At 45.3% G+C, this 27,038-nt stretch overlaps 2 protein-coding genes across 2 annotated transcripts; both read left to right on the top strand.

Moving 5' to 3' along the window:
• Positions 1-747: 747 nt before the first annotated feature.
• Positions 748-7,359, top strand: LOC119381602 (proton channel OtopLc). Its single transcript, XM_049412837.1, has 7 exons — positions 748-821; positions 2,233-2,549; positions 2,665-2,773; positions 3,403-3,649; positions 5,237-5,403; positions 5,493-5,631; positions 6,202-7,359. The coding sequence occupies exons 1-7, from the start codon at positions 804-806 to the stop codon at positions 7,131-7,133; spliced, it is 1,929 nt and encodes a 642-aa protein (XP_049268794.1). The 5' UTR covers positions 748-803; the 3' UTR covers positions 7,134-7,359.
• A 2,134-nt stretch (positions 7,360-9,493) lies between these two features.
• Positions 9,494-25,957, top strand: LOC119382994 (myotubularin-related protein 6). Its single transcript, XM_037650944.1, has 14 exons — positions 9,494-9,678; positions 10,049-10,165; positions 10,248-10,410; positions 10,534-10,691; positions 11,682-11,807; positions 12,015-12,149; positions 13,436-13,568; positions 14,038-14,270; positions 15,162-15,412; positions 17,197-17,328; positions 18,587-18,713; positions 22,478-22,682; positions 22,762-22,898; positions 23,890-25,957. The coding sequence occupies exons 1-14, from the start codon at positions 9,655-9,657 to the stop codon at positions 24,034-24,036; spliced, it is 2,088 nt and encodes a 695-aa protein (XP_037506872.1). The 5' UTR covers positions 9,494-9,654; the 3' UTR covers positions 24,037-25,957.
• Positions 25,958-27,038: the final 1,081 nt, after the last annotated feature.

Consider the following 27,038-nt stretch of genomic DNA (forward strand, 5'->3'; position numbering starts at 1 on the left):
GACAAGAACGACGAGAAGATTGAGAGACAGAGATTCCGAAGGAACAATGGCAATAACAACGAGAGAGGGAAAAATGAAATTACAGGGGAAAGCGCAGACGCATATCGGCTCTTCCGGCCGGCGCGCTACGATGCCCGTTGCAGAGAGAACGCCATTTTCACACTCGTGGAAGCCCGACTAATGAGATCTTCTTCAAGGTCTCGAGCACCCGAGGCACGCCATACTTCGAGGCTTAGCTTCACCGTCGCGTTCATCCTGAGCTTTTGCTTCTTTTACATTGCGCTGAAACACGAATCCGCCGCGTGAATTAATGAATGGAGGAACAAAACACACAGTGTGTAATATAACACTCGGAGCGTGCTTCAGAGAGGCATGCATTGTAGGACACCGCGTGGGCAATTCGTTCACGCTAGGTTGACTGACAGCCATGCGGATCACGTGATGTACTCTCTTCCGCGCAAAGGTGTTCAAGCTGGCACCAAAGGGTGTCGACGCATTGCGCAGTGCCGGCCCGCCCGCCTTGCGTTCGTGCCATATACGCGAGCATGCTGCCGCATTGGAAGGCATCTGTTCTTTCTTTTTGCGTGCGGGGGGGGGAGGTACGACAACCTTCGAGCAGATTGGCCGAGTAATACCGCCTGTGGTGACGTAACGACGTCCTCCTCTCCACTTCCGGCGTCACGATCAGCAGGCAACCTAGAAGGTATACGCATTGCCCTGGAAGTGGCAGAGATGTGCCTGCCTGCATGGTGACAGGTCGGTATCGACACGGGCGCGCACGCATACGAAAAGCAGAAGCCGCCATGGACTTATTACCTGAGGTGAATGGGTATTTGATTTCGTTTAAGCCTGATGCCACAAGGGTTACTTGCGCTTAATTTGCCGGGTTGACGCTGTCATGTGTACTAGTATAAGTACGACCCACCCGCTATAGACTATACGGCGAATAAGAGAAAGCGCTTGCATGAACGCGTGCGTTTTCAGTGATGCCTTGAGAAAAGACATTTCTTTTGCAGTCGTTAATGAAAAAGGAAAGGCGTGTAAAAGACATAAAACGACCGAAATGAATGCTGTTACTAAAAAATGCGTGGCAGTCTTACATGTATACACCCAGATTCATGACTCCGAAGCTTGTATTGTAGTCAATCTCTGCATGCGTACACTGTGCCTTCATGCATAATTCGCAATTCATATAGAAAGCTATATGTTCATTCCGAATACGCTTGCTGCAGCCGGGCTTAAGAGCGCTGAAAATAATGAGAGGCATGACCATAGACAATGACCACGGCATCAACAACTGATAGTGATCTGAACACGTGACATGAGTGTGCGTCGCGGGTAACAACGCAGCGCGGTTCAGGATGTACGTCAAACAACGCGAATAATCGTCTTCTGGGAGGTTCGTACATCGCACTATATGGTATACGTCGGTATACGCACTCTTGGAAGACCATCCATGATGTCGATGCTTGGTTCTGTTGCGTTTCAAGGCCACCGCATTTTAGCCAGGGCGTTGTAGTTGTTTTAGTTGGCGGCTCAGAAATGGCGACTGCGCACAAAACCTGAAAGCATCAGTGAACCTGCACATGCGTGCCTTTGTAGCTGGCGCATTATTACCATTAAGAGAAAATAGTCGAAGGTGCAAGCATGATTACAAACCAGTATATAGCACAAAACGGGGAGCGCTATGGTAACAGCGATCGCATGGTAACAGTGGTCCCCAGCTTTCTTTGTTTACCGTGAAGTGCGCCGACTTAGTTGTTGGAGAAGGGTGCTATGGTGTATTCTAGTGGTACTTTCAGAAAGCCGTGGAAGAGTAGCGAAACGTTTGCTCCAGGATGAAACGGTTAACTGACGATCACGAGGCGAGATTGTCACCGATGTATGCACGGTTATTCTTGTAATGCAGCTTAAACCCGTTTTTAACGAGATAGCTGACAACCAATCACTGTGACATACAGTTTGTATAGTGGCATATTCTCGTGGTTGTTTGGAAGGGCTCTGGCAATGCTATAGGATTACCAAACAACCACGAGAATATGCCACTATATAAACTATATTTCACAGTCTTTCTCTCGCAGTACTCTGCCTTGCGCAGTGTTCTTTATAAGGGAAGACATGGTATAGTCTACTGGAGAGTTGTGTGACACGAATATGGCCTCTCATTTCCTCGGCATGTTGCAACTAACATAAACTTCTCGTTTGCTCTCTCATCCTTCTCTGCTGCCGCAGCAAATAGCGGCGCTTAGGAACCGAAAAGTCGAGTTGGACGAATGCAACAACAACTCTCAGAACGAGAGCCACCTCCTGTCGAGGGCAGTGAGCGCTCTCGGAGACGAGGCGCTCAGCATCGTGACGGTGCCGACGAAAGGCGGCGACGTGGAGAAAGTCCACGGCTTCGACGGCAGCAACGAGACGGTGCGGTGCCCATCGGCGGGCAGCGTCCGAAGCGCAAAGTCCTCCGGTGTCACGTGGAACGAGAGCGTGGTCGAGCACTCTGTACAGAGCACGTCTAGGTACTCCAAGGAAGAGGACGTCGTGAGGCCGAGGTATACCATATATTCCTTCTTTTAATGCGAGAGCATATAAGCAACGCTGCATGAATCAACGTTGCAGCGTATACAGTGACGTCTTCTAGTAACCGCGTCTGATTTTCTTATGCAGGAGGTTCTTCAGCATTGTGCTTAGTTGCATATACGGGGTGTTCGTATTCACCATGGGTTCTACATTCTGCGTTACCGACCGTGTTTTGGACGAATTTCACGCACCCGAGGTAGGTCATTCACCTGTCTTTTTCTCATAGCGAGCCTTGCACGACCGAGAAAGCAGGCCAAATTTTAATGTTATAGCATTCGGTCCCGAAATTGCCTGCTTGAAAAATATCAAGTTGGTCTTATCGTGCTGCATGTTATGACGACGCTAATCTTAGTTGGCTACAAATGATAGTTGTTCGGAGCGATAATCTTTTTTGTGCATATGAATATGTAGTGTATACGGTGCGCCGAAGCATACATGCATGGCGTCAGTTACCTGCAAACACTTTGAGAACTTGTAGTTATTTCGCAGCCTTTAATTACAAATTTTACGCAAGACTCTTTCCTTTTATTAGTGGAATGTAACAATTCATGCAATAGCGGTTTCCTATGATCAGCGCCCAGTATTACTCACTATTTTTCCCGCGCCTACAAACTAAGATAAAGCCGGTACAGCTACGAGATTATTTCCGTATATGTGTATATGCGTCTATAAAAATTTCTGCAAACCTTCCTATACATATATCAGCTGCAGCCGATGACTCAATACTGTAGTAGAACCTTCCCTTCCATTTAATTTTGAAGTGTCATGTGTAGTTAATCCTTTCGCATGTGTGCAATGAACACTGTTTTTCGTGTCAACGTGCAGATCTTCAGCATCGTGATCGCGTCTGTTGGCATGAGCTGGCTGGCGTTGTTCCACGTAGACATCCTGAGATACAAGTATTCGGCCAGCCGGCAGGTGCGCTCCAAAGTGCGTCCCTCGCAGATCGGCCTCTACGTGCACAGCGCCGCTAGCGTGTTCAGTACGTACGCCCGCAAGACTCCCGCGCCAGAGCTGTGGTTCCTGAGCGGACGGCACAGCGGCAGCTTTTACCTCAAAGGTGGCATGGTCGGTAAGTCGACCATCTCCCACGTAAAAGGCGGCTGCCCTTTGCATGCGAACCTGCGCACCTCTGACGGTTTGAATAGGCAGTTACAAGCGTCATGCGGAGAAAGCGCATCCTGGGAACATTCACGCTCATGAACCACTGTGCGTCGTTAAATGACATGCGTGTACTAGTGCGCTGGGCAACGCATAATTCGTGAAATTTTCGTTTAGCTCATTGCTTAAGTGATGCACACTTATCTTGTTTATCTTTAGCTTGTCATTGTTATTGAACATGCTAATGGATAATGTCGAAAAAGCAGGCTTCTCCTCAATATATTCCTTATTGAGGTAAAACCAGCTTTAAAGGCGCGCCCTGTTTACGCGCAGACAAGTTCATAACCGTGTATGGGTTGGTGCATGTGGCCACAAGCTGCTGCCCGTGAAAGGCATCAACTCGGGGTAGGCCGAATAGTATAAGTGACTTGCTGCCGCGTGCGCGCAACACATTTGACGACATCACTCGCGACTTTGCTGCATCCTTGAGTGACAAAGCGTGCATGACCGTTATAGAGCGATTCGAAAGGAAAACACAACGGAATTCACCATGTGTATCCGTAATAGCACAGCTGTAGATAAAGTGTATATGTCAGAGGTAGCTATTACATGTGCTCTCAAAGCACAAATCTTTTAGAGTAACCAGTTCTTGCAGCATGAGTGTAGTTTTTCTCTCGTTTTCTCCCCCTTTACTAGCAAACGGTAGATTTGGCCTCTAGCTGCGTTATTCAGGATGCACATGGCGAATTTTGTTATGTTTTCCTTTCGATTCATTATATATTGACCACGCGCGTTTTGGTTCCCAAACGATGCATCAAAGCCGGCGGTAAAGCAATCAAATATCTGCCAAACATACGTGGCACCGAGAGACTCACACTATTCGACCTACCACAGGTTGACGCCTTTCGCGGGCAACAGCGTGTATAAGGCCACACGCGCGAACCCTCACCCAGTTACTAACGTGTGCACGCACAGTACGCGCCTTGAAAGCTGGCTTTACCGCAACACGTGTCATTGTGAGGAGAAGCCTGCCTTTGCGAGTTCACTTGCATATTTAATTTAAATGACGCCTATATCGCATCGATAAGTGTAGATACCGATAATTAAGATAAGTGTGCGCCAGTTGAAATCAAACATAGATACGAGACTATCAGCCATTTGCGCGTTCACTATTACCGGAACCTAAAACCCCGCGTGCGAGGCGTGCGAGCTATAGTGAATATAGAGTATAGCTGCAGCGAACCAGATTTGACGTAATGGCCTTATAAGTAGCGCCCCTCGAAGACATGACAGGCAAAGCGAACACAAGTACAGTAGTACAAAGCCAAATGCGAAAGTTGCAGGTAGTGCAAATGTCAACCTCATGAATATAGAAACCAGTTCGACGATTGCCACGGAAGAGCGAAATATAGTCGGAGGCGTGCAGGGGATCGTCCACAGCACCGCGATAGAGCGCTGTAAAAGCCTGGGTGGTGCATTAAAATTACGTTACTGTTTCATTCGCCCATGCATCTCGATAACTCGTACCTAATAGAAGTATTTCTTTTCGCTCTTCCAGTATTCTGCTTTTGCCACTTGGTGAACGAAGGCCTCTTGCTACAGCGTAGCATTCAAGCTCTGCTGTGGCACGGATGCAACACGAAGGACGTGCTCAACATAGTTTTTCACGTGCAAAGGCCGACATACTCCTTTTACCAGCTGTTCATGGCGTTCAAGTACTCAAACGTAAGTATACCTTTTCTTATGACACTCACGCGGCTTACGTATGAGGAGCACAACGATGCCATTTGTTTTCCGTTCAATTCCCTTTTCAGATTGTGATAAATCATTCAACTGGCTTCGTTAGGTTCGGGCTTATGCACATGATTGGCACTTGCCTGTACTTCTGGTTCAGCAGCATCGTGCAAGAGTATCGGCATAACACCCATTACGGCGATGACAGCGGATACTTGGGTGTGTATATACTATATTGCTCAAAGCATATAGCTTCACGCATCAGCTTAAATGTTAATGTTGTTATTGTGTGATGAACAAACAGGAATCTGCGTCGACAGGTTCGAAAGTGGATTACGAAACAAAGACAATTAAAAGAAAGGGAAGAACGGGGGCGTCTGAAACCTGTCAGGCAACGCACGGAATCTTCTCTTTCTTCGACTGTTAGCATGTTTGAAGACAATTTTATTCGCTTACGGTAAAACGAAAATTTCATTAAGTAAGCTCCACATTATGAACTAGATTGAAGTTCGCTGTTACCAACCGCCACTATGGCTTCGCATGCAGTCGTCAAGGGTTTAAATCATCGATTGGGCCTCACGAAACAAAACTTCACATAGTGAAGCAGATAACGTGATGTAGTCCCCCACTGTACTTCGGTGTCGGCAGTTGGCATGCACCAGGCAAGGAAGATCGCCACCATGCATTTTGCTATATTTTTTTTTAGATTCTGTATAATATCTGACAGGCTCTTTCGACGCCCCTGCCATTTATTATTTTCGTCTCCATTCCTTTCTTTTACCTTTTCAGCGGTGATGAACGAGACAGTGTACACGTACCACGGCAACGGTTCGAGCCTCAACGGAGGTCCCATGTTAAACACTATCGCCATCACGCCATACCTGCACCCGTTCACGATCGAGTACAACATCATCCTCGCGGGCGTCTGGTTCATCGTGTGGCAGAACGTGGGCACCGAACCGAGCCACCACTTCGCGCGGCGGGAGTCGATGTTCGCGGAGTCGAGCACCGATCAGCAGCACGACGCCAGCTACCATAGCAACCTGGTCGTAAGCGCCGACTGTCACGCCGCCAACAAGGGCCTCTTCGCCGGCATATTCCTCCTGCTCACGGCCATCGTGTCTCTCGTCATCGGACAGGTGGCGTTCAGCGGTCCCCATTTCGACGGCGTCGAGAGCATCATCTTCCTCGTCCAGGACACTGTCCTTATCGTCGTGTCCCTCCTGGCCGTCGTCTGGGGCTACGTCAAAATCTCCAAGCTGGACTGCAACGTCCACCCTATCACGCTCCTCGATGACGTATTGCTGTACGTGCCGCTGCCTTTCTACTTCGTGTATTACATCATGTCCGTTACCGCGGACGTCTGGTACTGGAACTTCACAAGCGTCGTCAGTCACCTGCTGACCGTCGCCCAGGTGGTGGTGCAGACGATCTTCCTAAGCGACGGCCTCCGTCGATGCAGCAACTCGAGGCGACACCGGTTCACCAAGCCGGGAAGGGAGATGGTCACCTTCCTCATCATCTGCAACGTCACCATCTGGGTGACGAACACGTTCAACATGGAGAAGCACCATTTGAACCAGAACGTCCGCCTCTGCTTCGGCGACGACGCCTGGGTCATGGTCAAACACGCCACGTTCCCGCTGATGCTCTTCTACCGTTTCCACGCTTCCGTGTGCCTCGCCGACATCTGGAAGTCTGCTTACGAGAGTGGAGATTGAACGCTCGTGATGAACTCGTTTAAGGGCTCAGATGCGTATGCACCACGACCAGAGCGTCCCGCCTAGAACTATTTAATTGATTTTTTTTCCTGGTAGATTGTCGTAGCTGTAGTGTTTGCTGTTGTCGTTCTGTGTTTGTTGTCGTGCACTGCGATGGTAATTTAAAGACAGGGTGCCAGTACTATTGTATATTCAGGGTACATTCCAAGCCATGATGCCATCAGTCACTTCGCTAACTTTTTGTTCAAGGCGCAGCTGCAGTCGGCCTCAGGGCGCTCAAAGCACGCAGAGCGCGTATGCGTCTGTGGATTGCTTGCGCTCGTCGTTTATCGCGTTATGTTTCACGATAACCTTCCATGAAGGTTATTAGTGCAATGTATTATCATTGTTATTACTATGTTGTGCTGTCTTTTTCGTGTTGTCTCGTGTCATTTTTCTCTGCGTCGTGCTCTGTGATGCCATAGCGTTCGCTTCGCAGCAGTACATAAACCCATAAAACAACACTTATATTGAAATAATTACGACATATCTCATCCATGGAGAGGCAAAACATATTATTGGGATAACATAGTTACATTGTCAAACAAAAATAAAAGCCAACTTTTGCTTACACATGGCAGCTGTAATGACGGTGCATCTGACGTTTTTGTTGGAGCTGCGGGAGCGAACAAGATCACGACTTAATCTTGCTCGACAGTAAGGAGTAAAGTTGCATCACTCATGAACATCTCCTTGGCGACAGTTATTAAGTTCCGGTTCTCCGAAAGAACCTTGCCTGAATTCTTCACGCTGCAGAAATAAGCAGTGCCAGCTTTTTGTGTGCACATGCATGCGTATGCGATCAGCTGTATACTCCTAGGACGACACGTTGTTTTCCATTAGGATTAATGGCACCTTAAAAAGTTCATCAGCGAATTTTTATAAGTACGTATTTAATTAAATAACATTATTGAGTCATGTATAAAAGAAACACCAAGGTTCACTGCTTTCCACACATTTCGAACGCTTCATAATTCTGAAACACTCCAAGTGCATATTGATTAATTATTGTGTGCAGCTGTACGTGGGCACACGAAGGAACGACGTCTTTCCCACATACATAAGGGCGGACTATTCTACCTCCAGTCATGGTGGAATGCCGCGCCTTATTGTTAAATTCACCATCATGTCAGGGAGGATGCGCCGTCTCCGATTGACTCGAAAAGTCGACACTGTCCACAACAGCACCGCGGGTAATACGAGGAGCCGAACCGACGACCACAACTGGTCGTCACAGAATAAAGCAAAGCAAAAGTGAGAAAAAAGAAAAAAAAAGAATTTTGCCTGAACGGCGAAGCATAATTGGCGGCGACAGCATGGTGCAACAAGAAGGCAGCGCTGTCTTTGTCTACAAAGACACTCGGCGCGCACGCCGCACACGCCGCACATGCGCCGTGGTATTCAAGATTGCACGGCGACGGCGGCTATGCATCTGAAATGCGTACATACATTACTGTCTCGAAAGAAGAAATACAGAGACATTGGAGACAGGACGGACTTTGAAAAACGAAGATAATCAAGGTAAGTGCACGGATTTCTTTTCAGGGATTTCTTTTTCTTCACAGAACACAAGGCTCACACCAATAAAACTAATTTTTGTATATCGAGAACCATATATGCGAATGTTATCACATCTCGGAGAGTTAGCAAGTTCTGTCACAGTACCGTGCAGTTTCGATCGCGATTGAGTCCGATCTGGATTTGAATTTTCGAACGTGATTGGCATCCTTTCTGCATCTTGAGCACCAACATCGAAAAGTGCAATCCCGATAACGTGCATGGATCGCGATCGAAACAGCGCCGTGTTACTACAAGGTGCAACTCTGCTTCGAAAAGACGAAGAATTCACTGGAACCGCGCCACTCATTCTCAGTGATGCTACCTTGGTTTTGGGACATACCTGCAGTGCCCTCTAAAAAGAGTGCACCCACTGCGGGTATATCTTGTCCCCAAACGGTAATAATAAGAATTCCGTTTCATTTTTTTTTTAAATCTCGGCGCTCACTACCATCAAAAATGCCGTGTCACGCTGATAATTAATTACCGCGCGTGCTTTCTTCGTGACCTGGGAGAGAAAAAGCACATGAGAAAGAGGGCTTGGGAACGAGATGAGGCCTGTTTTAGCGTTTGGCATTTTATGTGGTAGTTCAGTCAAGGCACATTTATAGTCCAAAATTAACGAGATGTAACCGTCGGTTCACGTACTTTACTGTGATGAGGCTCTCTCCCGCTTGTAAAAACTTTATAACTAGCCCAGAGCAATATTCGAAATGCGCGCCAACCACGCGTTGGCGCTCCAGGCGCTCGTTTTTATGGCAAGCAGAACGCAGCGACAAAAGTACAAATGTGAGAGATGTAGCGAAGCGGCAAGCCTGCGTGTGGTTTTAGGGGGGACGTAAACAAAACTCTTATCCCTCCTCTGTACGTGGGGGAGGCAGTTCCTCATGTGTTTATTGTTTATTTTCCTCTTGATTGGACCGTAATGGAAGCAATTCGGACCCCTAAAGTAAGTATCTTGTACCGTCCGTATGCTGGCATGAATCACACCCCCCATTTCGTGCAATCTGGTACTGAGCCGGTAAATGTTCACAGCTGATACGGTGCCCCCGCACTCATGTGCCATAACAAAAGTGGACGGCTTGTTGAACAAGCAGGTTTTCATGTGTCATATGTAACGGTAGTAGGAAGCACGACGCTAGCTGCCTGGTACTTTATCTCGGCGCCGCGTAAAATTCGCGTAGTGGCATACGCTTCACCGATATTGGGAACGCGATCGAAGCGCAGTATCACGAACATAAACAAATGACCACCTCATTCGAAGTGTTTCCGTTCATTTGCTGTAATCAGCTGCTTCGTTCTTTTTTTTCTCGCGGCAGGTTGAAAATGTCCGCATGCTGGATCGATTCAACAACCGTAAATCTTCAACCGGGTCCCTTTATCTGACTACGACTCATCTCATTTTTTTCGACCCAGATCGCAAAAAAGAAACATGGGTAACGTTTCACTGGCTTCTGCAGATCGCCGCCTGTTTACACTTATGAAGGAGCTCTTATACATGCCCTCTTTAATTCGCAGATCCTTCACATGCACATTGCATCGATAGCAAAGCTTCCCATTTCGGCAAACGGCACGCCGCTTCAAATTAGGTGCAAGAACTTCCTCTGTGTAACCTTTTTGATTCCTAAGGAGAGGGACTGCCATGACATCTTTATCTCTCTGCAGCAACTCTCCCAGCCCCGTGAGTACGAATCCACTGACGTTGACCCTTTTTCACGTGTTTGCACTGCATCTCGATCGCGTGTGCCTCTTTTAAGTGTCACTAATATGTAACATTTGAAATTACGTACCCATTTTCTTTCAGTACACATCAACGACCTATACTGCTTCCATTATACCGCATCAAATGAAGACCTCACGAAGTCAATGGGCTGGAACAAGTTCGACTTCCAAGCGGAGTATGTTCGAATGGGTGTTCCAAACACCTATTGGTCCGCAACAAACATCAATCAAGATTATGAGGTACGCTGATACCGTATGAGCTATCATTACAAATGTATGCGTCAGTGCATATACATTAATAAAGGCTGTAATTTCGGTCTGCATTGCTGCTAAGGCACCTACATTACCGTGCTTGTTTCAGGTCACGCTTACGTTGTAATGCGATATACATAATTTAGTTTTGGTTAGGGAGTGCCACTATCTTGGGTTGGTATTCAAATGATTTCTCAGCTCTATCTGTGTGGTAGCTTTGCATCAAATTTACCTGACCGTAAAATTTTGAATGCATCGGTACAATGATTTTCATGCCTACAGATCGGCATAACGGCCATATGGTTATTGCCGTTAGGAGTGTATTTATTTTTGGCCTATGATGGCATCCACCTTAACATCTATATTTAAGGTGATCTGTAGTATGCGAAAAATATTACCTCTCTTTGCCATAGTTGTTTTGAAGTGTGTCCAAAACACCAAACAATTTTTGCTTCATACAAATCCTTGTATGGTTGGAATGCATGGTAGGATAAAGTTGCATACCGTCGTTTGTATAGTGAATACGTAAAAGAGGAGATTACGCTGTGTCTATATAAATTCCTGCTGTGGCCTTGCTGGGTGAATGTTACGGGCCCACGAGAATATGTGCTCTCAAGCATAAAGTAGAGCAGTGATTTATGCTAATACGTCTCTGGAGTATGTATTCACATACTATGATGTAAGAGTCCATTGGATCTTCTAGCTCTTTGTGATCTAGCACAGGGGCTCCATATCTATGGGTGTGTTTCAACATTATCATCATGGTGGCATCTGTGTCTTTCACCATGAGTTCTGTACAGTGCAGGCAAGGTGCAGAACAAAGTTCACAGTGCTCCCACTGACCGTGTACCTTATTACTAAACTTGCACTGAACTGTTGCACGAATTGGGCTATAAAGTGTGGCACTCATCGAATGAACCATGCCTGCTTTAACATCCGGGGGTGGCGTAACTAATTTCTTGTGGACGTATATTCCAGATTTGTGATACATACCCTAGGCACCTATATGTCCCCGCCGTGGCCAGTACTGCAATACTCGTTGGCAGTAGTCAGTTCCGCAGTAAAGGAAGGTTGCCAGTTCTCTCCTACCTGAATAAAAACATGGTGAGTGCAAGTGCTCAATGTTTGTTGGATGCAATCCAGTGAGGCTCTTAAAGCCTCATATATAGATCATAAATTGAATAACGCTTTTCATAGTGCAGTAATAGGCTAGCATTTAATTTTATTGTGTTCTAGTTTGCTTGTTTGTCTTGTTCTTTTTTTTTTTTTTTTCCATGTAGCATGTCTAAACTTTAGTACTCCTCTCTCCAGGCAGCAATATGCCGATGCAGTCAGCCACTGTCAGGATTCTCAGCACGATGTGTTGAAGACGAGCAACTCTTGAATTGTATCCTGAAGTCAAATCCTACCTCTAAATTTATGTATGTGGTGGACACACGGCCTCGGGTGAGTGTTGCATTCAACGTTGATTCATCTGCCTTGTGTCTTTATGCTGATAAATTTGTCATAGGATGTAGTCGTCATGCTCTTGGTTGTTGCACTTCCCATTTTCATTCATACCTGTTGTATGACTAATTAATAAATGAGTCCTAACATTGTTAATGAAGATACAGGAACTTGAGTGCATTTGGTACACAAGCTCCTTCCTTGGCCATAACTGCCCTCGCTCCATGGAACACCATATACGTCATCCACTAGTTCATCCAAAGCAATATGCTTCAGAAAAAAAAAGACACTGTGCAAATTAAAAGCATTTCCTGTTTTGTGCGAGGCAGCTATGCTTTAAGACATAGACAAGGAAATGTTCTTGCGACAGCATCAGCAGTTGTCTAAGCATACTGAACTTACCGTAAATGGTGCTGCAGAAATTCTTTATTCAGCAGTGCATTAGGTACTCTGCTCAGCAAAAAAAGAAGTTGTAACAAGTTTGTACCAAGCATCACTTATGGTACTATGTAGTCTCTAGACCAGGGGTCTCAAGCTTTGAACAAAACGTCAGCTAATGTTGCCATTTGAAAGGAGGCCTTTCCTATATCTCATCTCGTTCCCATATCTCCGAAGGGCATTTGGTGTCAGGATTCAAGAAACATATCGATACCAATTTCCAAGATGACGAAAATCTGTACGCCAATTCTTATTAAATACAGTTGAACCCCTTTATAAGAGACACGCACTGGGGAGCATTTTTTGTCCCTTATATGAGATGTCTCTTATAATCAAAGTACCATGTTCTCATTTTCTGATCAACATCTATTTCACTGTAGGCACACTGGTGTCTCTTATACCCAATGGTCTGTTACGTCAGTACCTCTTATAAAGGGGTTCAACCGTATACAGTTTTTGTTCCACGGTTATGTTCCAACACATGGTGACCGCATGGTGTGCCTCTTGAAAGAAATTCTTGAGACTAGTCATGTCTGAGTTGCTCATGAACGTACTTAAGAAAATTTAAAAAATCGCGGGACGAAGACAGGGGCATAGCCAAGGGATGGGGGGTTTAGGGGTTCAACTTCCCCTACCCCCCGAAAATTTTGCATTGGTATATATCACACCCACATACAAACACGCACGAACATACATAACATATGGTTGACCCCCCCTTCCCCTCGAAAAAATTTTCTGGCTACGTTACTAGTGGAGGCAATCGTATGCGGGCCGCGTGTTTGAGACCCCTGCTCTAGACAGATGGTAATCTGTTCTTGTGCTCATCTGCGTCTTCTCCCTTTGCGCAGATCAATGCAATGGCTAACAAGGCTGCTGGAAAAGGCTACGAGAATGAGAACTTCTACGAGAACATCAAGTTTCAGTTCTTTGGCATAGAAAACATTCATGTAATGCGCAATAGCCTGCAGAAGCTCATCGACAGTGAGTAAACCGTATATTTCTCAGTGTGCATGGAATATGTATGCTCTGTGTGTACGCTCAGTATGCATGCTCTCAATGAAAGCTAAACAAACTCTCCTAAAATATTTTGGCACTTAAACCATAGTATATGTGATGGGGCTGGCCGGTTCACCACATAAATCTTGGCAGGTTAGTACAAATTGACAGATAAGAGGGAGGAGTGGGGGTGGGGGGGTACAGGTGAGCACTAAACTTTCGACTGTTGAAGCAACCCTCATAGGCACACCACTACCAGCATTGTTACTACTGCTGTCCGCTACTGCAGTTCCACATGGTATTCCATGAATGGCAATAAGTAAGCATACTAAAACACTATAAAATGTTTAAACCATTGCTAAATATATAAATAAGTAGGTTTAAACATAGGTAAAAGCAGACAGTATCTAGACTCCGATGAAGCATGTTGCAGCTGGACTTTGCCATCTTGCAGCGTGCGAAGCAAGTGAACCCTCAATGGGGGCCTTTCTGGGAGGTCTGGAGGCAAGCGGGTGGCTGCGACACGTCCGAGCCATTCTGGAGACCGCACACTTTGTGGCCCGAGCAGTAGAAGATGGCGTAAGCGTGCTGGTGCATTGCTCGGATGGCTGGGACCGCACAGCGCAGACATGCTCCCTGGCAAGCCTCCTGCTGGACCCTTACTATCGCACCATCATGGGTTTTCAGGTTGGCGCAATCTTGCCGTTCATGCCATCTTCTGAAACAGGGTACGATTGCCCAGCTGAAGCTTTAAGGAACTGTCATACACATTCTGATTTCATGGTACAGTGTCGTCCTCTGTAGTGACACAGTGACCCTTTCACTAAGGAACTTGCAGTTCACAAAAAACACTTCTGGTGGAAATTTATTCTCTTGAGATTAGCAAAAAGAAGAGAGAATGTGGCAGGTTTGTGTAGCACTTGAACAAGCTTCATATCCAGGTATAATTGTTGACTGTGTCTTACTACTTCTTTGATAGCAGCAGTGTAACGAGATTGTTGCAGTCTGTGACCTACTGCTTGGCACTGCCTATGCTATGCTGATTTTTGATCTCATTTAACAGGTTGTTAATGAGACTTTGAAGTAATCAGGATCAATCTAGAACTTCTTGCCATAGTGACTCTTGTAGCCTGCATGGCAGCTTTGTCTGAAATGGTTAACTTGATGCCTTGGCCAGAGCTTCAGTGGTTTTACTGGGCATTTGGGTTAAATAAAGTTCTTGCGTGATGCCAAACTTGACTGCAAACTTTGAGGGAAGCCCGAACTTTTGTGTATACGCATGCTATGTCATTCTGATTCCCATAATCATTATCATTCGCATGTCCCTATCATTGTAATTTCATTTCCTTTTCCCTAGTGTGTAATGACTAGCTAGGAATTTTGCCATTTGGGCATACTTCCTAGCTTCTTTTCCGTATGAAACCTCTGCCTTTTTCCCTCATTTCAAAGTAGGAAAATCATTTTTTTATTATTAATTCAGGCCACCTTAATAAAACGAGTGACCTCAACAACATGGTATAAATGTGCAAGCTGTGGCTTGGTAGTGTTACCAGGGCCCTTCGTCTGTGTGTGTTACAGGCTTTGATTGAAAAGGACTGGCTAGCATTTGGGCACAAGTTCATGGACCGATGTGGCCTGGTTCAGGGCGACCAACGCGAAGTGGCGCCCGTGTTCACCCAGTTTGTGGACGCCGTCTGGCAGCTGATGCACCAATTTCCCTCCTCGTTCCAGTTCAACGAACGCTTCCTGCTCACCATCCATGACCACGTCTACTCGTGCCAGTTTGGCACTTTCGTCGGGAACTGCGAGAAGGATCGCCTTGACTTGAGGTCTGTACTGCTGGGGCTGAGCAGCACTGGATTAGTGTGTACCTACCATGAACTCCGTTTGAGTGATCTGCGTCTCGTAACAGTTGCTTGTAATCATAATGGTTTCAAGACTTCACTGTGGATGATTTTGCGTAAGCTATATAAGCGTCGCCACCTTGGGCTGTTAAATTAATGTTTTCTTATTTTTGTGTATCGTGATGTGAATTGATAAGATCAGCAAATGTCAAGTGCACCAACCCAACCGTTTTCATGTGTACATGTCCACCATAGCACTATTTGGTTATTTGTTAAAGATACAAAATGGCAAGGTTAACATCCCAATATGGCAGAACCGAAATCCATCGATAAAGTTGTCGGTATGTACCTTGCCATGTGAGGTGGCTGCCAGGAACGATAGCATATTGTCAGTGCAAGTTATTGTGAACATCGTCTTTACTTCTGTGGTTTCGTAAAACTTGTTCATGGTTTTTTTTTATTATACTGTAAAACATTTTTTAGCAATGTGCTCGGGACAGTCAGAGTACTTTGTTACACAAGGCTCTTTGTTGTGAAGGTCATGCACTGTAACACTTCTAGTGTAGCGTAATACAGTAGAACCCCGCTGATACGTTTTTGAAGGGACCGTACGAAATAAACGTAAGAGACGGGAAACGTAAGAGCCGAAAAACAGGAAAAACGGCAAAATATTTAGTGGTACAGAACTTTATTTCAATTCTTATGAGCAGCACGAAAATTGGCGCGCTCAGCCGCGATCTAGTCGATGGATAGAAACGCGGAGCTTACGACGGCCTCATCCACAGAAATGTAATCAACGTATGTGATTTTTTTAAAACCAACAGCTGTAGGCATGAAAGAACTAAGCACACGCAATCACGACCGGCGCGGCGAGTCCGACCACGAACCGCACGCACGACCATGCAAGCTCCAACCAGCTCGAACTCCTCCCGCTCTCCGACAAATAATGATGATGATGAGTCTACGCCAACGCGATGGCAGAAGTGAATGCCAATCTCGAAGGCCTTGCTTTTGCAAGCAGTTACGTCATACACGCCATGTTTGTGCAATGCAAATCTCAAAGGCTATGCTTTTGTCAATAGTAAATGCCAATCTCGAAGGCCTTGCTTTCGCGAGTAGTTACGTCATAGACGCCATCTTTGCAATTTGAATCTCGAAGGCCATGCTTTTGTTTGCATCAATTGAAAGATTCTGTTGCTTGCACCTCTCATGCGGCTAATATTACGGTCAAACGAGGCCAGGCTGCGTGAAAATGCACCATAGCGGCTCTCTTTGGTAGTCACTCGGTCGGCTCCGAGCGCACTTCGCGACGTATCATACTGGAACGGTCCGACAGTTACGACGTAACAGCGGGGTTCCCAATACATTGTATCCTATGGGAGCTATGCCGGGACCGACGGAAAACGACGTAACAGCCGGGAAAACGCAGCAATGAGGAACGTAACAGCGGGGTTCTACTGTACTTAGCTATACAGGTAATTTTTTCGTAAAGGTGTTCATTGTAGGGGCATGTGACTGTAATAAAGGTTGCTTAAAAAGGAACAAAAAGAAAAGAAGAAACGGAAAGCATTCGTTTTCATTGGCAGCTTCTGTCCAGCATTTGGTCTTGTTATGTGTTCCTCGATTTGTGTGAATCCTTGGGTATAGAATTATTCTGTGCGTGTGAGCTTGTAAGACCTTCTGTCCAATCTCTCCAAATGTGAAACTCAAGAAAGGGCTACTATTTAAAGTGTGAAAGCCACCGCTAAGTAACATTGCTTGTGTCGTAGGCTGAGCTCCAGGACCTACTCACTGTGGGCCTATCTGGGCAACCACATCTCGGAGTATATCAACCCCTTGTACAGGACAGACAGGAGAGGATCTGACACCCTGCACCCATCACTGGCTCCACAGGCAGTCAGGTCTGCAACAAGCCTTTTGTTTCCTTTTTAACACCACCCGCCACAGTGGTCTAGTGGTCATAGCGCTCGACTGCAGACCCAAAGATCACGGGGTCGAATCCCAGCTGCGGCAACGGCAGTTCGTTGGAGGCGAAATGCTAGAGGCCGATGTACTTGTTTGGTGCACATAAAGATTCCCAGGTGATTGAAATTCCCGAATCCCTCCACTACAGCGTTCCTCATAATCACATTGTGGTTTCGGGACGTAAAATCTGAGTAATTATTAATTATTTTAACACCAGTAACGACACCCTAAATTGCACAGAAAAACAGCAACACTTTGGTTCACTCACATTCTACGTTGCATGAAGTTGCCTCTAGAGCAATAGCTCTCTTATGTTCGTAAACCACGAGTATCACAGAGTAGACAGTTGTAAAGTATCCTACTTGTGTATGCAAGCATGGGCAGTTTGTAGCTATTATGGTCCTCACGTGCCGACTAGTGTGTAATTTAGATTTACACATTTATGAAAGCAGGGCCCTTGCATTGGCATCTGTCACGTGAAACACCTCCTGGCAATGGCGGTCGCATTTCGATGGAAGCGAAATGCTAGAGGCCTGCGTACTGTGCGATGTCGGTGCACGTTAAAGAACTGCAGGTGGGAAATTATCCACAGCCCTCCGCTATGGTATCTCTCATAGCCAGAGTTGCTTTGGGATGTTGAACCCCATGAACCAAATTAAAACATCATTCTCTACTTGGCAGGAGTTCAGGCATAGCTAAATACTCTTCACCAACCTTTTTTGTTGCTTGTCCTAAGGCCACATTTCAATAGGGTAGAATGCAAAAATGCTTGCACACTTAGATTCAGGTGCCACATGAAAGTTAAGATTAATGTTGCACGCATACCTACTTTGTGGGTAGCTTTCCAGGGTCAGGGACCTGTGTTGAGGTAACTCATAGAACTACGGAAAATCTGCACTTTCGTTGCGATTCCATATATACTGCTCACTGCAACCGAAGGTGCTGAATGCAAAGCAGTCGTAGCTAAGCATGTGCGTAAAAGTAGTTCATTAGAAAAACATGGCTATTAGACTAGCGAGCGTACCTTAAGCAAGACGTGTCATGCTGAGAAAATTTACATTTTTAATCGTACAAAAGCAGAGGCAGTGCATGTTATTGATATTATCTCAGACAAATCCGTAGTGCACTCAACTCCAATGTGGGTGTTTCAAGAACAGCGTTTTTTTAGCTGTCAGTGTTACGCCTTGTCCACAGGTTCTGGAGGGGTATGTACAACCGATTTGAGAATGGAGTCCATCCACGTGAACCCTTGAGTGATATCCTGGCCGCAACAAAAGATCACATCCTCAGCCTGGAAGACCACATCCAACACCTCGTCAAGGTGTGTGTGTGTGCATGCTCTCCTTACATTGGGTAATTCTCAGAATAACAGAATTGGTCTTTTAACTAGGGGTGTGCGAATATTCGAAATTTCGAATATTTTTCGAATAGTGTTTGCTATTCGATTCGATTCGCACTGAAATTTTACTATTCGAACTATTCGAACTTCCCAAAGACAAATGCAGTCAAAGTCCGGTTGAAAGTTACCCCTTCAGATTTTCAATATCCTTCACCTCATTACACTCTCGTATGGCGGCAAAGCTGCCTTTCAAGCTCCGTTACGGTCGAACTTAGCCAAGAGACAAAGTCCGGTTGAAAGTGGTCCCTAGATTTTCAATACGCTTCACCTCCTCACACCCCCGTATTGCGGCAAAGCTGCTTTTCAAGGTCCGTTACGGTCGAACTTAGGCAAGAGACAGTCAACGTCCGATTGGAAGAGGTCCCTAATTTTTCAATATGCTTCACCTCATCACACCCCCGTATTGCGGCAAAGCTGCCTTTCAAGCTCCGTTACGGTCGAACTTAGCCAAGAGACAAAGTCCGGTTGAAAGTGGTCCCTAGATTTTCAATACGCTTCACCTCCTCACACCCCCGTATTGCGGCAAAGCTGCTTCTCAAGGTCCGTTACGGTCGAACTTAGCCAAGAGACAGTCAACGTCCGTTTGGAAGAGGTCCCTAGATTTTTTAATATGCTTCACCTCATCACACCCCCGTATTGCGGCAAAGCTGCCTTTCAAGCTCCGCTACGGTCGCAAATGTATTAACTCAAGAAAACGCTGGTTCCAATACGGAGATGAAAGATGCGGCAGAGTTGGGAGTTCAATTAATACTGTTTTGGACCGAAAATTTGGGCAGGAAGTCCGAAAAATCGGATGCCGAAGCTTTTTAGCAACCAAAATTTCAGATGTTTTTATATATCGATGTCTACGAGGCAGATTTGGAACTCCGGACTTGAAGGGAGCACACCCTTGTCCGCCACATCAGTTGGCCTTCCACAGCAGTTGAAAGAGGAGGAGAGGCTGAGGAAATGGCATGTTTGCCTATCACGTGTAAAGTGTTGTCGGCAACACTTTGGTTGCACCAAATCATGTACAGGTCGGTCCACTGTTAAAGGGAACAATTGCGTTCAGGGCATGTCAGGATATCGCTCTCTTGCAACAGTACAGTGGCTTAGATTTACATAAGACTACTGGTGGTTGACAGTTCCGACTCCCTTTGACAGACCAGTACCTTGAACGAACAACGTTTCCACATCCACTTGGAATGAGGGGGCCAGCAAAATGAAGGGGGCTCATTCGAGTGTTCCCTTTAACAGTGGACCGACCTGTACATAAATACAATTCGGCCTCTACATTGCCTCATTCTTGATAAGAAAGACAACTATGAAATATGACCCCACCAGTGCTTCATCAACCTAGCGAAAAGGAACACTTTCATGTTGCTATCTCACAAGAACATACTTAGGGATTCTCAGCAACTTTTTCTGTAATTTCACTTCGAATTATTCGAAAAATGTTTGAGAAATATTCGAAAATTATTCGATTCGATTCGCACTTAATCTTTATTATTCGAATTCGCTTCGCACCCAAAATTTTGCTATTCACACAGCTCTACTTTTAACCATTCACCTTTCAAACTACCGAATTCCTAAGCTAGAACTTAAGGTTATGCACGGTGCATCGCTAGTAGCAAAGCCGGTGCATTCCAGTGAATTGGCAGGAACCGACGGAGGAGCATTCGATTGCCGGAGGCTTGTACCTCAGCAAGATCACAGGTGCCTTCCTGCAGACTTCCAGCAACTTGTACCCACCGTGGTGGTCTAGTGGTTATTGTGCTTGATTGCTGACCCAAAGGTTGTGGGATCGAGTCCCGGCTGCGGCAGCCGCATTTTGATGAAGGCAACATGCTAGAGGCACATGTGCTTAGATTTAGGTGCATTAGAACCCTAGGTGGTCGAAATTTCCGGAGCCCTCCGCTATGGCATCTCTCATAATCACATCGTGGTAATCCAAAACATTATTATTCCAGCAACCCGTGTCACTAAGAATGTAAATTGAACTTAGACATGGGTGTCCTGTTTTTTTGCAATGCACACTTCATCATAATGCTAGTGTTCATCAGCAATACTTTTTGGACATACATTTGCGTGTTACTGTTGACAGATCTGAGCTCTGTGCTTTATAACATCATTGATGTTTCCCTGGTTGTTGAATTATCCTGGCTGCTGCATTGGCACAGTCTGGGCACAGAGTCCACAGAGTTTGTATGCATCGTGTTCCCACTTCGTGTACTATGTTGTGTTGCATTGCCATAATTTACATTCCATATCAGGCATGACAGATATAGTGGCGTGCATTTGATGCATATGATGCTTTACATGCACTTACTCTGCAGAGGCTTGGCATATCATGGTTGCTGCTGCTTTCTCACAATCCGTGATGCATGGCATTCTGTAGTGGCCTAAAAAATGAGTTTTGACTGCAGAGCTACGTTTTTTTAGATGCCGGCTGAATGGGAAATTTGTTTGCAGAATTTTGTTTCATGGTACCTTGCTTCGTGGACGTTACCTACTCGAAATGTGCAAACATGATAAGCTCATTTGCAAGAGGTAAAGCGTTAACGTGTTTCAAACAGGTAACAGTGCTGTGTTGCTTGGTGAGTGAGATAGCTGCTGCAGTGGCACAGTGGTTACAATGCTTGGCTGCTGATTCTGAAAGACATGGGCTAAATCACGGCCACAGTGGCCGCATTTCGATGGAGGCAAAATGGTAGAGGCCCATGTGCTGTGCGATGTCAGTGCATGTTAAAGAACCCCAGGTGGTTGAAATTATCCAGAGACCTCCGCTATGGTGTGCCTAATAATCATATTGTCACATGGGTGTGACGGTGAAGAACGCAGAACTCAAGCTGGTAAAGATGAAACTTCTTTATTGGGTGAACTTACGCCCAGGAAAAGAAAGACTCAAAGTACAAGCAACACTCGCTGTACAATGGTGACAGCGAGCACAGACGTTGGTCGCTGATAATTTCCTCGTCTGTGAAATTCATCGGCTTTCATACATGCCTTACTGAACCTTCTAGCATTATTGGTGGTGCTCGCGTTAGCTCTATAATGAACTTGGTTACTCGTGTCCTGCACGTAATGTTAACAGGACAGTCTGAGACAATTGTGAAGTTTTTAAACATTGTGGGACGGCCTGCAATGAGTGGTGGTAACATGTTTTGTGGGTGAAGCCTAATCGCATTAAAATAAAGGAAATACCGTATATACTCGCGTAAGGGCCGCCCCCATGTCAAGGCCACAGCCCCAACTTAGGAGCAAGAATTCTAAAAAAAAAATATGAGCTGCCAAATGTGCAAATTCATGCACCAGCACAAGTTAAGTTTCACGAATTGCGTGGATGGTACAGAAGATGGCTATCTCTGGGAAACCGCCCATGAGACAGACACGTAAAGTAGGAGCGAGAGCGAAAGCAGCGATGAACGTCCATAAATAAAGTATGTGTGATCACTTGGCACTGTTTAGACTGTTATTTACAACAGTCACAGCAACAGTACAAGGTCTTTGCAGAAGGATACAGGCCTGACTCGTGTAAGGGCCGCACCCCGTTAAAATCGTGGGAAATAAGTGCAGTCCTTACACGAGCATATACAGTAAGCATGCGTGGCGGTATCGTGCTCTTGGCACGTAAAACACCAGAAAGTGTTACGTTGAGTGAGATGTAGCTGGCAAATAATACGAGTATCTTTTGTGCCCGTACGCAGCGCATAGCGCAGCTGCGAGAGCTGCTGCACCACGCGGACACCCCGAGCAAGGACCTGGATTCTGTGCTGGGGGAGTCGCTGACCGGGGACGAGCTGGACTCCCAGCCGGCCTCTTCGGAGGGGGCCGTCAGCGTGCGTGACTCGGGATTCGGGGATGCCGACTACAGCGAGTGCAAGGAGCTTCGACAGAAGCTGCATCAACACAGTGAGTGCGCCACTTCCATAGCCGTCTCGCTTATTTTTCGTGGTTTGTAACTCGCTTTCTCGAAATTTCTCTGTTGCAGAGCTGGGGGACAGTTTTGGTTCCACAGTGCTTCAGAAGTTGATGGAGGAGTTTGACTCAGTGGCTGTGGACTGGAAGTCTTTTAGGAACATCAAGGAATGCCCCTGCTCCACACCATTTGACCACTTCAGGAGAAAGGTAATTCACTGCTTATATAGTAATAGTGTGGTTGTAAGATTGGTTGATTTCCCATTTCTCACATTCCTAGGCCTTTTTTTGTGTGTGTGGTGTGCTCTGTGGTGACCATTGTTAACGTAAATGAACAGAATGCAATGATATTGGATGAAAAATGCATGCAGCCAGTCATAACTTATCTTTTTTTGTGTTTCTTTTTGGGGTTCTATTTAATCAGTGTAGACCGATAATTTATTCTTTTAGAACTTCTATTGTCGTTGATTTTGCAATGATAGGTTCATTATTAGAAGAGAAATTGAAGGCGAGTTTGATTTTTGAATTTTGGGCCAGAAGTGTAGTGTCTGTGTGACATCACAGATTTTGGAGTCTTTAATTAATGTGGTATTTTGGCCACATTGGCTGAATGAAATTTATTGAAACTTTGCATGGTATAACAGAACAAAGCGCACTACAGACGAAGACGAAAGAGGAAGGACAACAGGACTTGCCACGTTAAGTCTCTGGTTAACTTAGAACACAATGTTATTAACTTTGCTGATAATTACATAGCCCTAGCAGACACTGCCAAAATTGTGATGTCACAGCGGCAAGTTAGTACAGGAAAGTCAAGGCGGTGTTGCCACCTTTTTCATTTTCTGGCTTACAAAGTTTATTCCCATGGCAAGAGTTGTGCTTTTGCTACTTCAGAAGGGTAATTTGCTCATATTGGTAAAATAATCCTTCTTCTTTAGCGTCCCTTTAATAAGCTTCCTTCAGGTGTGGAAAAGACATTATGACAAAGGGGCACAGGAATGCAAAGTGGCACTTGCATAATAGTCATATACAGCCAAAGTAATATGGTACACCTGTGTGTCTGTCGTGCATCGTTTGCACATAATGAAGGATGGAAATGTAGAACAGCTATATTCTTCTTGTATAATTTACAAGTGCAGCAACTGCACATATTTGGAGATCTTGCGGTGCCCCATCATAATCGCACGTCTAATCGTTTCAGTTCCACTGCTGGAGCTGCGGAGACGTGTTCTGCATTCGTTGCATAGACAAGAGGTTGTGTCTACCCGGGCACATGACCAAGCGACCCGTACCAGTTTGCCGACACTGCTACAAAGAACTGACGCACACCAATTCGATAGATTCTTAAATCAGCCGGGAAGAAGAGACAGGTGCCTCCTCCTCCTACTCTCCCCCTCTCTCTCTTCCATGCTTCCCATCCCATCGCACTGCAAGGATCCATCGAGTCAGAACGTGTCGCGCCCTCGCGAAGACGTCACCACAACATTCTTTTTGTACTCTCGGAAATGGGGGGAGAAAGAAAGAAGACACTAATGTTGCTACCGTTGTACACCACGTGAGGTCCGCAGCTAGGCTGTCCAGATCGAGAGCACTTTGTAGCACCACCATGTTGACATCTTTTAAATTAGCATAGGAATTGTTAGGTCCAAGCACATGACAAGGACGTAACGGGTTTCGCTCGTCTCATGACTACTATCGGGTCGTAGGCCATAGCTATGCAAAAAAAAAAAATGCGTAAGGAAGGGATCCTCGTCGTAGACATGGCTGCTGCCCTTTCGAGACCTCGCAGAATATTTCTTGTTGCTTGTTTTTAATGCCTGTTGTGACGGCTGTGATACCAGCCTCCGCAAAGAGATTTGATTGTTTGTTTCCATTGTTCTCGCGTTAGGTGAGAAAGCTGCTGTGTTGCATAATGTTCTGTATGATGCAACATGACAGGGCTGTTCCCAAGGGGAACGAGCACTTTTTAAAAGGGCGCTTTCGTCACCCATGGCGAGTAGCTGCCTCGGAAAAACTCGAAGAGCGTGTTGTCACTTAGCTACAAGTCCTTTTGCTTGAATTAGGTAACCGCACGCATTGTGAATGTGAATTTTTAACTTTCCTTTTTTTCTTTGTTCTAGTCATTTGTTATGGTATGGTATATACGTTCATGAAAACTGCTGTTTTTGTTGTGGTCATATTTTGTTTCCTGCGTACTATTCTGGACGCTGTCGAATTCTGCCACATCGTCAAATTCCTTGATTGGTTCGCAAGACTACTATACAGCCCTATTGATTGGCTCAAAATGCCAGCATGGCAGAACTTTAACCGGTCCAGAACAGCACTCCCACGCGAGTTGTCAGGCCGTAGGTGTGGTCGCAATGGAGTACTTTTAGTTAAGTCTGATCTGCTGGCACTTGTATCTTCCGACTAGTACACGGCAGGCATTATTTTAACCCATTAGAGCAGGGTCTTCTCCTTGTGATTCCTTTCAATGTCGTCACACTTCCAACATTCCAGTTGGTGACCCTTGCAGAGAGTAGAGGTGTCTTGTGCTTTGCTTCGCCGTCACACAGAAAAGGAAAAAAAAAAAAACTTGAGCCCTTTTATCACGTAGCCCTTTTATAACCTTCCCTCACGTCCCCGTGAGAGCTGTTTTTTGCACACCGTGTTAACACTCTTGTGTGGTTGTGCGCAAGTTTACCGTATACTCTATACATATATACTACTACGAACGTTGTGTGCGTGTCGACATGTGATGTCTTGCGGAGAAACCCGTTTTTCTGTGCCTAACACTTGCACCAACACAATCATGGCATTGTGGAAGTTGTGTTTCGTCTTGGATCAGAGCTTGTGGTTTTAACGGCTCCTTTACATTTATGCAGCCTTTTTTTTTGTTTTGTCTTTGCTAAAACTATTGATGCTTTTCAGAGTGTGTGTAACTGTTTTTTAATCACGTTCTTTCCACCTACCCTAGATGCTTTCTTTTTTTCCTCTGTACCCGTTAACAGCTTTACTTTTCAACAGAATCAAGGCCCACTATCTATACCCACATTGCTTTGTTTAGCTGTACAGAGTTTGTAACCCCTTATAATGTTATTTTTTCCTTTACACTCGATGTTTTTGCTTTATGCTGTAATGTAATACAATTCACTGGTGTTTGCTGTTTTGAGTGCCACTTTAACAAAATGCTGCTACGTTTTTGCAATGACTTTTGTTGTAATGTTTTAATCTCGAAAAGTTGTAATCAAAGCTAAATGGCATGCGAATAAATCTGGTTTGCAGATGTGTCTTGTTGTACTACGTGATAAAAGAAAGTACATGCAACTTACTGCATACAGCATTGTGGGACTTGCTCTGAACACTCGCTTTCATGTTGTTGCATGTGCAGAACTGTTGCAGGCCAACTGCAACAGAAATTTTAGATCGCATAAAACGCCTAGCTTCAGATAGTGTGGATATACGGGAGCCTCCATTGTAAAATTCAACGCTTGAAATACAAGCAGAAGTGTAAAGTATTCGCATTTTTTTGCACTACAAACAGACCTGTCAGGTGAACTAGTCTACTGTCTTATGGCAGTTCATGATGCAGTAAGTACTGCAGAGATGGCAACTTGTACTTGTGCATTTGAATGGGTACAACCACACGATAGTTTCTTCAAGCACTCACACCTCACTGAAAGGTGCGTGTGAAAATCGTTTCCCGAATCTGAGACAGCAGTGTGTTGATGGGCTTTTGCTAGAAGACCACACGTGATGTCCAAATTGGGATTTCTCTCCCCTAAGTGTGTAATTTGGATTCACGAGCCAAGATTAAATCTGTCCTATTGTCATAATTTCGTGACGTAAGAGGTTAAGCATTTGATACATGGATGCAAGTGCCACAGAGGAGCCTTACTGAGTAGCAGTTTCTGTTGACAAGCAGCACTTTCCCGTCAAATGGACACATTGAAGCATTGATTGTACACACACAGCGGTAAGCCTTAAAAATGTAGCAATTGAGATAAATAGGCAACACTTTCTTAAAACTAGGCTTGTGCGAACAGTAAATTTTAGGTTCGAAGCGAATTCGAAGAAACAGTGATTTGGTTGAATAATTCCTAATCGAATTCGAATAGTACATAGTATCACATATTATAAAAAAAAATGAGCATATGTATTTGTCATGACCCAACTAACCTGCATATTATTTTTTTTAAAACTAAAACAAGGCATGTGCAAATGTCATTCTTTTTGGTTCGAAAGAAGTGGAAGCAACTTTGAATAGTAGCAGGATTTGACTTTTGAAACCTGTCAAATGTGTTACGTTTTAAAATTTACTATACTTAGAGCATATAAGCCGGTATAACAAGCTTTTAAACTTAATAAATA

The sequence above is a fragment of the Rhipicephalus sanguineus genome, chromosome 2 (genome assembly GCF_013339695.2).
Source record: "Rhipicephalus sanguineus isolate Rsan-2018 chromosome 2, BIME_Rsan_1.4, whole genome shotgun sequence".
NCBI lineage: Eukaryota > Metazoa > Arthropoda > Arachnida > Ixodida > Ixodidae > Rhipicephalus > Rhipicephalus sanguineus.

Coding starts and splice junctions, on each gene's coding strand:
- LOC119381602 (XM_049412837.1), top strand. Junction 2,550..2,664: donor GAGGACGTCGTGAGGCCGAG/GTATACCATATA, acceptor TTTCTTATGCAG/GAGGTTCTTCAGCATTGTGC. Junction 2,774..3,402: donor ACGAATTTCACGCACCCGAG/GTAGGTCATTCA, acceptor GTCAACGTGCAG/ATCTTCAGCATCGTGATCGC.
- LOC119382994 (XM_037650944.1), top strand. CDS start 9,655: ATGGAAGCAATTCGGACCCCTAAA. Junction 9,679..10,048: donor AAGCAATTCGGACCCCTAAA/GTAAGTATCTTG, acceptor TTCTCGCGGCAG/GTTGAAAATGTCCGCATGCT. Junction 10,166..10,247: donor ATCGCAAAAAAGAAACATGG/GTAACGTTTCAC, acceptor TTTAATTCGCAG/ATCCTTCACATGCACATTGC.